This window comes from Cebus imitator, unplaced genomic scaffold, assembly GCF_001604975.1.
Source record: "Cebus imitator isolate Cc_AM_T3 unplaced genomic scaffold, Cebus_imitator-1.0 Scaffold172, whole genome shotgun sequence".
In the NCBI taxonomy this organism is placed as follows: domain Eukaryota; kingdom Metazoa; phylum Chordata; class Mammalia; order Primates; family Cebidae; genus Cebus; species Cebus imitator.
The window spans coordinates 1,516,258-1,529,148 of record NW_016107487.1 but is presented as its reverse complement, the minus strand read 5'-3'; the positions used below and the strand labels follow the sequence as shown (position 1 = coordinate 1,529,148).

General features: G+C 37.2%; 1 protein-coding gene across 4 annotated transcripts in view; it reads right to left on the bottom strand.

Annotated features, from left to right (window-relative positions):
- PREPL (prolyl endopeptidase like) overlaps window positions 1-12,891 on the bottom strand; it is a 48,526-nt gene that overhangs the window by 29,621 nt on the left and 6,014 nt on the right. For all 4 annotated transcript variants that reach the window (XM_017544839.2, XM_017544833.2, XM_017544834.2 and 1 more), the window contains one exon: window positions 646-768. In XM_017544839.2, coding sequence (XP_017400328.1) covers window positions 646-720 — 75 coding nt within the window. In that variant the 5' untranslated portion in view covers window positions 721-768. The remainder of the gene's footprint in view (window positions 1-645; window positions 769-12,891) is intronic.

The following is a 12,891-nucleotide window of genomic DNA, read 5'->3' as shown; positions in this document are numbered from 1 at the left end:
CCCAAAGTGCTGGGATTACAGGCATAAGCCACTGCGCCTGGTCCTCAATTCATTTCGACTGAATATTTATGATTGTGATAACCATAAAATGGTTAAACAGATGCTTGACTTTCACGGTATTATACTACAGTTAATTCCTTTTATTAAAAAACTTTAGAACAATCAAATAATTTTCAAATAATAACAAAGTATGAACTAGTTGAATTGGAACTTCTCCTTAGAATTATTTAAAAATTTTTAAATCAGAGCTATGTATGGTGGTTCACACCTATAATCTCAGCAGTTTGGGAGGCTGAGGTGGGAGGGTTGCTTGAGCCCAGGAGTTCAAGATCAGCCTGGGCAACACAGTGAGAACCTGTCTCTTAAATTTACTTATAAATCAGAACTGATTGTTTGCGAAAACCAGAATATATTACAGTTGAAAATTCATCTTAGTTTTGATATTAACACTTATTGAAAGATGTAAAGGATCACAATCCGTGATCACAATCTGTGAAGTCTTTGCTTTTTAAGTTTTTCAGCTTATTTTAAAGGCCAAAAGCAGTATAATCTTGATGTGGATTATGTCTCTAAATTGCAAGGTATCTCATTTGCATCTTGATTGGTAATATCGATTTTTTTAAAAAAAGACATAAGATATCTTACCTCCACATTGATGATTTCATATTCTTCTTGTGGCTGTGTTTCTAATCTTGTTCTCACTTTTTCAAATGCATCCATGTTTTCTGGAAGGGGTTTTTCGTTTTCTTGTTTAACAGGCTGAAGATCCTGGAAAAAGGTTTGTTATGATCAAAGCATTTCAAACTAGGGGAAAAAAACTTTTGCTTTTAAAGATAAGTAGGTATGTAGACCTAACATTGTAATACTTGCACAAAAAAAACGACATAAGATTAAATAATATCCATTTCACACATTTTAAATGCTCTCTCCTAGGCTTATCAATAAAATGATCTCTTTTTCATTAAAAAAAAGTAAACAAAGAATAAGACATTTGATGGTTATACTATTATTTTAGATGAATAAGTCCTTAAGAAGCAGGAATACTAAGAAGCTCAGGAGAAATGCTTAGAAATACTATGGGGAAAATTCATACACAATTAAGGAGAAAAGAAAATTTCATGAACTTTTACATATTTAATAGGAAAGTCAGGTAGAGAAAAAAATCTTTGGAGTTTTATACGTACTGAAGTACCTCCTAAAAGGAGGGAAATAACAAAGAAGAGGAAGGCATTATCATTACTAATAAATGTTTACTATTATTTTATTCACAGCCAGAATGATAAGAAATATTTTCCTACTTTATTAACTATAATTTTTTACTTTTTAATTTTTTAAAATTTACATGGGTCTGAGAACCAGGGGATATGCTTTTCTTTTCTTGTGGGAATAATTAACCCCCAAAACAGAACCGTTTATCAAATCAAAAAGTGAACTGGCTGGGTGCAGTGGCTCACACCTGTAACCCCAATACTTTAGGAGGCCAAGGAGAATGGATCACTTGAGCCCAGGAGTTCAAGACCAGCCTGGGCAACATGGTGAGACTCTGTCTCTATAAAAAAAAAAAAAAAAAAAAAAAAGAGAGAGAGAGAATGAATTAATGCCTAGTGAAACAGAGCTTCTTTTTCAGTTTCTTTAAGAAAAAAATAGTATGTTCGCTTTATGAAAGGAAGAACCAGGAAAAACAATAGAAAATTAGTGAACATGAGGAAGAGATAGATAAAAGCTAAATAAGCATTCACTGTGTCTTATTGGGAGTGACTAATAAGCTAAGAACTTTATTTGACTTCTGGTAAGCAAATAATTATAATATAAATCATTATAATTTGGATAAAGCAAAACCTCAGTTTTCAAATTTAAAAAGTGTTCAATAACTCAACACTGCAATGGTTTGCCTTATTTAACCAAAAGAATTCTGGTCAAGATTTTTTATTTCAGCTCTCTGCCAAAAATGACAACTGTATAGTGATTTGAGCCGGTGAGGGGGGAGGAGAACTTAAGTTTTTGGTAAGGATCTCCAATAGCTGGAAAATATTTATTGCATAAATGAATGTGTCCACACTTTACCAACACTGTAGAGAATGTAAACTATAAATATAGTTTATATTACAAAGAGTTTACAATCTAAAACAGAAGAATAGAAAAATCACTAAATTAAATGGAAAATAATCATTTTTACAAAGGTTTTCCTTTTTAATTTTTTTTAGATACATTATTATTTGAATTAGATTCAAATTAACCATAATGGTTGCTATGATAGTCTCAATCATTTAGCTTCTACCTCCAATCACATAATTTTCTGAGTTTTTAAGAGACAGGGTATCACTATGTTGCGCAGGCTGGACTCAAACTCCTGAGCTCAAACGATCCTCTAGCCTCAGCCTCCCAAGTAGATGGGATGATAGAAGTATGCCACCTCACTCCATACAAGTTAATCTTTTGAGTAAGTATTTGAAGATCAAATATTGGAGACTTATATGTTAATTTTTCATTCATTTTTTAAAAGAATTTCTACAAAAATCTATGGTTGATCTTTAAAGTGGTGAGGCATGATATCTATATCAATAATCCCCTCATATCACCATCAGAAGTCGGAAGATGACTAGAATTATATCCTGAAACTATAACATAGCAATAGGAGCTGCCTTTGCATTTTTAGATTCAGAACTGTCTGTTCTGTAATCTCCATTAAAACTTTTGAAGTAGGGTCAGGATTCTCTGTCTCTACTACCCTGCAGCTTCTAGCACATTCTAGGTCATGGAGCTGGGTTCTGTCACTTTTAAATACTCATTCTTACTCAGAACCATAGCCAACACAGAGCTAAAAGCAACAGAGCTGCCTCCAAAACTCATCCTCTTAACTTTACATTAAATCCAAATAAATTGAGTTTATCTGAACCAAAATACTCTGAAAACAATAGGATTTCTGACTGCCTTAATGAAATTCAAGCAGAACTCAAAAGCTTCCTAAGTAATTCTTCCAAAGGAATTATTCCCATGGAAACTGAGATTTTATATAATTTTCATATCACAAAGTACTCCAAGTTAATTGGTTTTTTTTCTGTCCCAAGGACACCTGTTATGTGTTTTAAGCTTTCATTTCAATTTCAGCTAGCAATATCATTAGGGTATACAGCTAAAGCCATCCATTTTAGCCAGGTATCTTAATACTTTAAATAGTCTAGTTGCTTTAAGGGCATATACTACCCAATGGAGCTGAAGTAAGGATGGCTTTACCGTCAGATTTTAAGAAGGTTACAGATACAGAATCACTCGATTAGTGGTAAAAAGAAGTACTGCTTCCCACTTCCCAAGTGGCCCTCCACAAAATCATTTTAACAATGAAAACTGCTATAAAAAGGAGAATGACATGTGTTAACCTGATCATGGCAAAGATGGTGAACTCTAAAGAGAGAAAAATGGTGAAGTAGGAAGACACTGGACAGCCCTTCAGTCAAGACTAATTAGCCATTAGTAAACGGCTGATTCTAAGGCTAGGGCAGGGAGAAAACACATGGTAGGTTTGGGAAATCTTCTGCCAGAAAATAAGGAAGTGCTCAAAGTTTAATGGACACATGTCAAAAGAATACAAGTATCAACTGAAAGGGTTTTTCTGGCCACATTTTGGACAATTTGAGCAACAAAAATAATAATAAACAAATATATTGAAAAAACAGAAATCCACAGCAATAGAAAAACAGAATGCAATATGAAGTATTTAAATTTAGGAAAACAAAAAAGAGTAAATCTGAAGGAAGTAAAAGAAAGGAAAAAAATTAATTTGTTGCAATTAAATTGATAACAAAGAAACTAAAGGAATCAAATTAAAAGTTGGCTCTTTTAGAAACCTATTAAATACAAACATCACAAAATTGATGAAGAAAAAAAATATGAGGAGTGAAAAAGGCATAATTACAGATATAATAGAGATTTTTAAAAATCACAATAAACTTTATGTGAATCTATTTGAAAACAAATGAAATGGGTAATTTTCTAGAAGGAAAAAATAATTACCATAACTGACTCAAGAAACAGAAAAGCTATGTAAGCCACTAACTCTTAAAGAAATTAAATTGGTAATTAAGTGTCTCCTTCTTGAAAGAGACACCCAGCCCAGATGTTTTCAAAGGTAGCTTCCTTGGATCTTCAAGAAACATATAATCGTTTCACAATCTACAGAATGAGAGAAAATTTTTGCAATCTATCCATCTGACAAAGGGCTAATATCCAGAATCTACAAAGAACTTAAACAAATTTACAAGAAAAAAACAAACAGCCCATCAAAAAGTGAGCAAAGGATATGAACAGATACTTTTCAAAGACATTTATGCAGCCAACAAATATATGACAAAAAGCTCATCATCATTGGTCATTAAAGAAATGTAAATTGAAATTACATTGAGAGACCATCTCATGCCAGTTAAGATGGTAATCATTAAAAGTCAGGAAACAACAGATGCTGGAGAGGATGTGGAGAAATAGAATGCTTTTACACTGTTGGTGGGAGTATAAATTGGTTCAGCCATTGTGGAAGACAATATGGTGATTCCTCAAGGATTTAAAACTAGGAGTACCATTTGACCCAGCAATCCCATTACTGGGTATACACCCAAAGGATTATAAATCATTCTGCTATAAAGACACAGGCATATGTATGTTTATTGTGGCACTGTTCATAATAGCAAAGACTTGGAACCAACCCAAATGCCCGTCAGTGATAGACTGGATAAAGAAAATGTGGCACATATACACCATGGAATACTATGCAGCCATAAAAAAAGGATGAGTTTATGTCCTTTGCAGGGACATGGATGAAGCTATAAATCATCATTCTCAGCAAACTAACACAAGAACAGAAAACCAAACACTACGTGTTCTCACTCCTTAGTGGGAGTTGAACAATAAGAACACACGGACACAGGGAGGGGAACATCGCACACTGGAGCCTGTCAGGGGGTGGGGAGGCTAGGGGAGGAATGGGGGGAGCTGGGGTCTAGGGGAGGGATAGCATTAGGAGAAATACCTAATGCAGATCACAGCAAACCACCGTGGCATGCATGTGTATACCTAAACCTGCACATTCTGCACATGTACCCCAGAACTTAAAGTATAATAATAAAAAAAAAATAGTAAAAGAGATAAAACTACTCATTTTAATAGGCTAATATAACCTTGGCATCAAAATTAGATAATAATATAAGACAATTAAAAAATCAATCTTAATTCTATTATTCTAAAGTAAAATGTGATAAAGTCAATTTTGAAAAGCACAAAATAAAAACAATAATAGTAATACTAATAAAACTTTATGTGACCAAGTAGGATTTTTTCCTAAGAATAAAAGGATGGTCCAACATCAGAAAAAAAAAAGTCTATCAATGTAATAACACAAATAAAGGAGATAAATCTTAGAGCCATTTCAAGAAATGCAGGGGAAAAAAATTAATCACTATGCTTTAAACAACTGATAAAACTTTAAATTACGAATGGAGAGGAACTTCCTTAATAGTTTCTGTCAGTTATCTTACACAGAAATATACTAAATCTGCAATTAAAATACCTGAAATTCATTCATATTAGCATACGTGGTATTTAGCAACCATGAAACACCAATGAGATTTCCAAAATATATTCATTTAAAATAACTAATTGTATTTGCTATTAACTCATTTTGTTTTTAAAAAGCAATTGTTAAATGAAGGAAAATTGTTTCTTTCATCTTCTGCCTCCAGTTCTTCTCCTTACACTCTTCTCTAGAGCCCAGACTTTTGCCCTTCTTATGCCACTGACTGCTTCTGTCAAGGTCACTGAATGGCCACCACATTGCAAGGTGCAAAAGTCAATTTTCAGTATTCATATTACTTGACCTTTCAGCATCATGATACAGTTGATCACCTCCTCCTCCTAAAAACACTTTACTTGGCTTCTAGGACACCTCATTCTCCTTGTTTTCCTTTTATTTCATTGGCCTTTCCTTCTCAGTCTCTTTAGCTGGTTTGTTTCGCTCTTGTTGCCCAGGCTGGAGTGCAATGGCATGATCTCGGCTCACTGCAAACCCTGCCTCTGGGGTTCAAGTGATTCTCCTGCCTCAGCCTCTTAAGTAGCTGGGATTATAGGTGCTCACCACCATGCTTGGCTAATTTTTTGTATTTTTAGCAGAGACGGGGTTTCACCACATTGGCCAGGCTGGTCTCAAACTCCTGACCTCGTGATCTGCCCACCTTGGCCTCCCAAAGTAGTAGATTACAGGCATGAGCCACCGTGCCTGGCATCTCCCTGGCTTTTTACCATTGGCAGGGGTCAGTTCCTGGGCTACTTCTTTAGTGTCTGCCCCAATTCCCTTGGTGATCTCATTCAGTCATGGCCTTAAATATTATTTATATGCTGAGGACTTCCAAATTTACAGCTGTAGCCTGAACAACCCTGAACAAGTTGAATTTCTATGTCCAACTAAGTAACCAACATTTCTACTAGATGTCTAATATGCCAAAAAAGTCTAAATCTGAACTTTCAATCTCCCCATATATCCCCTGCCCTATTAAGAACAAAACAAAAAAAACTGTTTTCCAGGCAATCTTTCCAATTTACATAAATGACAAATCTGTCCCCTCAGCTACTCAAGCTTAAAAGCATTAGAGCTGGTTTTGTCTTTTTCTTTTGCCACAAACAAGTGGTCTGCCAAATCCTGTCAATTCTATTTTCAAGATATATCTAGAATCTGACCACTTCTCACACCTGGATTGGACACTAGGCTAGTATGATAATTATTGCTCCGTTGGATTACTGCAAAAGCTCAAGGGCTTCCTCTGCTTCTGCACTTTTCTTCCAGTCTATTTTCAACAAAGGAGCTTGTGTGAATCTAAAGTCAAATAATGTTACTCCACTCAAAATCCTCCAATGGTTTCCCATCTTGCTCAAGCGGAAAAGCAAAAATCCTTACAATGGTCTACAAAGTCCTGAAGAGTCTTGTCCCATTACATTGCTGACCTCATCTACTACTACACACCAAGTCCACTTATTCCAGTTAATCCATACTTGATGCTTCTTGAACATATAAAGCTTGCTCCCATATCAGTTTCTCAGAACTTGGGCCCTATGCCCAAATACCTCCTTAAAGCCATTGCTCAAACGTCAACTTCTAAGTTAGGCCTTTCCTAACCATTTTACTAAAATAACATCCCTCCCTATCCCCACACTGCCTATTCACATCTTCCCTTTTTTTTCTTCTTCACCATACCTATTACTTCTGTCATACTCTGTATTACATTTATTTTATTTTTTTGAGAGATGAGGTCTCACTTGTGTCACACCTTGGAGTGCAGTGGCATGATCTCAGCTCATTGCAACCTCTGCCTCCTGGGCTCAAGCAATCGATCCTCGACCTCAGCCTCTCAAGTAGCTGGGACTGTGGGTGCTATCATGCCCAGCTAATTTTTGCATTTTTTTGTAGAAACAGGGTTTTGCCATGTTTCCCAGGCTGTTCTTGAATTCCTGGTCTCAAGCAATTAGCCTACTTCAGCCTCCCAAAGTGTTGGGATTACAGGCATGACCCATTGCACCTAGCCTTGTTCATGTAGTTCTTTATTCTTTCTCTCCTTCCTGCTCAAGTAGGATGGTAAGCTTCAAAAAGGCAGGGATTTTTATTTTGTTCAGTGCTATGTCCCCAATGCCTAGAATGGTGCATAGTAGATGTTCAACAAATATTTGCAGAGTTGAATAAAATTTCAGATAGCACAAAACATAAAATGAAAAAATATATTTAATGAAAGCTATCATAAAGTGAAAAGAATATTAATAGGACAAACATGGAGAAGATAAATACAGCACATGTAAAAGACAAAACACCTATAAAGAAATCTTAGGAATCAGTAAGAAAAGGATAAGCAATTAAAAGAAGGTCAAAAGACAAGAATAGGAATTCAAGAAGAAAATCCAATAGGATCAATAAATTTAAGAAAAGATGCCCACTGGCCAGCAGTGGCAGCTCATGCCTATAATCCCAGCACTTTGGGAGACCGAGGCAGGAGGATCACTTGAGCCCAGAAGCTTGAGACCAGCCTGGGTAACATAGCAAGACTCTGTCTCTATTAAAAAAAAAAAAAAAAAGGTTTTGTATTTTGGAGCATTTCAGATTTTGGAGTAAGGATGCTCTACCTGTACCACAAGATATTGAAAAAGAAAGGTACTGTGAATTGGGCTACCTTAGGTCTACTTCTGACTCTACATTTTCTCACTTAACCTTTGGCTCTGTGGCTTTAGTTTCTTCGTTTACAAAGAATTCACACACTTCCTGATTTTAAAACTTATTACAGTGGTAATAAGTGGTAGCTCACGCCTATAATCCCAGCACTTTGGGAGGCTGAGAAGGGTAGATCACCCTGATGTCAGGAGTTTGAGAACAGCCTGACCAACATAGTGAAACCCTATCTCTACTAAAAATAAAAATAAAAAAATAGCTAGGCATGGTGGTGGGCACCTGTAATCCCAGCTACCTGGGGGGCCTTGGCAGGAAAATTGCTTGAACCTGGGAGGCAGAAGTTGCAGTGAGTTGACATGGTACCACTGTACTCCAGCCTGGGTGACAGAGGAAGACTCTGTCTCAAAAACAAAACCAATTTATTACAAAGCTATAATAATTAAATGTGGAGTACTGCCACAACGACAGACATACAGAAAAATGAGATACAAGTGAGAGTCCAGAAATAAACCATTAAATTTATGGTCAGTTGATTTTTAGAAAGGATGCCAAGACAATTCAATGGAAAAAGAATAGTCTTTTCAACAAATGTTGCTGAGACCACGGACACCCACAAGCCAAAGAATAAAGTTGTACCCCAATCCCTTACACCATAAATAAAATGAATTCAAAATGGATCATGGGGCTGGGCATGGAGGCTCACACATGTAATCCCGGCACTTTGGGAGACTGAGGCAGGAAGATTACTTGAGCTTATTAGGAGTTCAAGACCAGTCCACACAACAAAGTGAGACCCTGTCTCCACAAAAAATCAAAATATTAGCTGGGCATGGTTGTGGTTCCAGCTACTTGGGAGGTGAGGCAGCAAGACAGCTTGAGCCCAGGAGGTTGAGGCTACAGTGAGCCATGTTTGTGCCTCTGCACTCCAGCCTGAGCAACATGAGAGGCTGTCTCAAAAAAAAAAGATAAGTATCAAAGATCTAAGAAAGACTGCAGATGGGATAATTTCTGGGGTATGTTTTCCAGCAATAAAATTTATGGTTATATGAAAATAAAAAATGCATTCATTTAACTATTCATTCTATAAACACTGCTTATCTACGATGTGACAGTCATTATGCCACGTGCTGGCAAGATATATATTATAAAATTCTTATCTTTAAGGATCTCCCAATATAATGGGGAGACAGAAAAAGTTTAAAATGATTTAGTAATAGCAGAGAAGTCAATACAGTGATGTAACGCTTATGGCTTAAACTGCTACCTATATATAACAACTCCCCCCAAATTCCAGACTCATATATCCAACTGATACTGAAATATCCACTTTACTAGTGAGTTATATTTATCCTTTTTTTTTTTTTGAAATGGAGTCTCGTTTCCATCACACAGGCTGGAGTACAGTGGCACAATATCGGCTCACTGTAATCTCTACCTCCCAGGTTCAACTGATTCTTCTTCCTCAGACTCTCAAGTAGCTGGGGTTGCAGGCATGCACCACCATGTCCGGCTAATTATTTTTTGTATTTTTAGTAGAGACGAGGTTCCACAATGTTGGTCAGGCTGGTCTCCAACTCCTGACCTCAGGTGATCCATCTGCCTCAGCATCCCAAAGTGCTAGAATTACAGGCGTGAGGCACTGCGCCTGGCCTTTTTCATTCTTAAGATCTGAATATCAGTCAGGTTAAATACATGACTGTGAAATAAGTCCCTCTGAAACATAAAGATAAACCTGATGTGTTTTAGAATTTTGAGATTTTGGAATGTTAACTTGGTACCTTATCTCAGTTTACAGGGGAACAACACTCTGCAATCAAATGCAGTAACATTTTAGAGCATTTAAAAATATCTACTAATTGGGATAAAGATCACAATAGCTTTGAGTCAGTTTAGATCAGGTTTTGCCCATTCTCTTAGAATCCAAAGAGATGAGGAATTATCACCAAGCTCTCTAGTCTTCCATTAAGATGTCTCAAATAAAATGCAATCAGGGCCAGGTGCGGTGGCTAATGCCTGTAACTCCAGCACTTTGAGAGGCCAAGGCAGGCAGATCACTTGAGGCCAGGGTTTCCAGACCAGCCTAGTCAACATGGGGAAACCCTGTCTATACTAAAAATAGGAAAAAAATAGCTGGGTGTGGTGGCACACACCTGTAATCCCAGCTATTCAGGAGGCTGAGGCACGAGAATCGCTTGAGCCTGGGAGGCAGAGGTTGCAGTGAGCCGAGACTGTGCCACTGCACTACAGCCTAGGTGACAGAGTGAGACACCGTCTCCAAAAAAAAGCAAACACCCTGTAAAGACTCTCATCTTCACTCATCTGAGTTACGGACAAGCCTTCCTACTTCCAATCTACTCTCTGTTTTGTCAGAGTGATTCTTCTAAAATGCAAATCCGATTGCACCTACATTTTTCAATAACATTCTATTGCTTAAAAGGATGCAACCCAAACTTTTAGATATACAAAACTACCTATATATGATCCTGCCCTATTTGCCTCTTTTGGCTCATCTTTGACCAGGTTTATTTATTTATTTATTATTGTGGAGACAGAGTCTCATTCTGTCACCTAGACTAGAGTGCCGTGGTGTGATATTGGCTCACTGCAACCTCTGCCTGCTGGGTTCAAGTGAATTTTCCTGCCTCAGCCTCCCAGGTAGCTGGAGTTACAAGCACACACCACCAGGCCTGGCTAATTTCTATATTTTAGTAGAGACGGGGTTTCACCATGTTGGCCAAGCTAGTCTCAAATTCCTGACCTCAAATGATCCACGCGCCTCGGCCTCTCAAAGTGCTGGGACTATAGGCGTGGGCCACCACACCCAGCTATCTTTGACCATTTTGGCTCTTCTAATTGTAGTGGTGCCCTCCTCAATTCTGAGCTTTTACACATGCTGCTCCCTCTGCCTAGTTTCTGTCCTTGTTATATGTTACCTCCTAAGAAGGGAGGTAATTCTGACCATAGTAACCAAAGTAACTTCTCAGGGGGTAACACTTAATCAAGACCTAAAGTAGGTGAAGGAACTAATCAAGTAGTGGTGAACAGGATTAAGGAATAGTACATAAAGTTCCTAAGATGTATGGGAAAGAGTCATGTTCTTCAATCTGGGAGATGACCACTGAAGCCTACCCAAGGGGGGAAAGGGCAGGAAATGAGAGAGGGGTGAGATCTTGCATGCCCTTAGGAGACATAATTAGGAGACTGCATTTTATGTTTCTGTAATAAGTTTGGGAAGGTTTTGATTTGGGAAGTGACATGATTTCATTTATATCTTAAGATCATTTTTCTGATGATGTGGAAAATGGGTTGGAAAGGAACAAGAGGGAAAGCCAAGAGCCTGGTTAGGAGTCTTTACCAGTGGTCCAGGCGGAAGACAACTAGAGTGATGACGGTGGAAAGATATGGACAGGTTCAATATACATTCCAGAGGTTAATAGGTTTCTGAAAACATGTTAAACATGATGGTATACACAATTTGGGGTGTATAAACATTGTATTAGGTTATAATTAGACCATCAAATTAATGATTTACTGAATATGAATTATTTGGATGAAACAAATTGATTAAACTCAAACAAGTAGGTAATCGACTTGCTGGTATGGAGACACGGCAAAGATCACAAAGCTGGTCAGGAATACACTGTTAATGGATATGACGGCAGGATAAGGAAATGAGAATAAAAAATCTTTCCAGTGTTCTAGCTTGAACAAATGAATACACAACAATGAAATAAAGAAGAGCTGAGTTGGGGCTGGAGAAGTGAAGCTCAATTGCAGATAGTTTGGGAAGACAGTGAAATGTCCACCTGGAGACTGTTAGTTAAGCAGCAAAATACTGTGTAGCTCAGAAAGAATTCTGGGGATGACGACAGTAGTTGCTGTGTTCCTTCAATCCATGGGCATGGATAAGATTACTGAGGAAGAAATTAAAGAGAGAAAAAGGAACAGGACCAAGTCCTGAGAAACCTCTAAATTTAGAGGTCAAATGGAAGAAAAGCTTGAAAAGCAGACTGAGGATAATAAGCTTCTAAGGTAAGAGAAAAACCAGAAAAGGGTGGAGTCATAAAGCCCAAGAAGAAGAGTCTTCCAAGGAGGAAATGGTCATGTATGTCCAATCTGCTAAGAGGGCTTATTCAAGAGGACGAAAGGAAAACCACCTCTGGGTTAAAATATGTAACACCCTGGGTGACAGTGACACAGGTTTTAAGGAAGGAGCGGAAGCCAGACCCAAGCAGGTTAAAGAATAAATGGAATGTGAAGAAGCAACTAACAATGAAGTTGTACTTATAAGGTAGTCCCACTCTATGAATTATTATAAAAAAATTGTTGAGACTACCACTTTTTTTTTCTTTCTGGCATTTCTGAGTTTTCCTTTATAGTTTTTCTTTCCTCCTTTCATGACAATGTTTTGAACTTAGTTATAACCAGTGGTTCTTACAAGTCACAGATCATAGTGAAATCACAGATCATGGTGAAGAAGCTATCTGTCAACCAATCTATTTAAGAGCTTTTCAACCAGAAGAAGCTGATTTAAAAAAAAAAGTTACAAAAAAAAATTGGAAAAAAGAGACTATTGCAGGAGCTGCTAATCTGTATTGTAGAAATAGGCAAATGACATGTTTATCCAAAGGATTTAGTCTTCTCTCTTTAATTATTCAATTTCCTTTTTGTATCTTCTTCAAATAATCACTATTAAA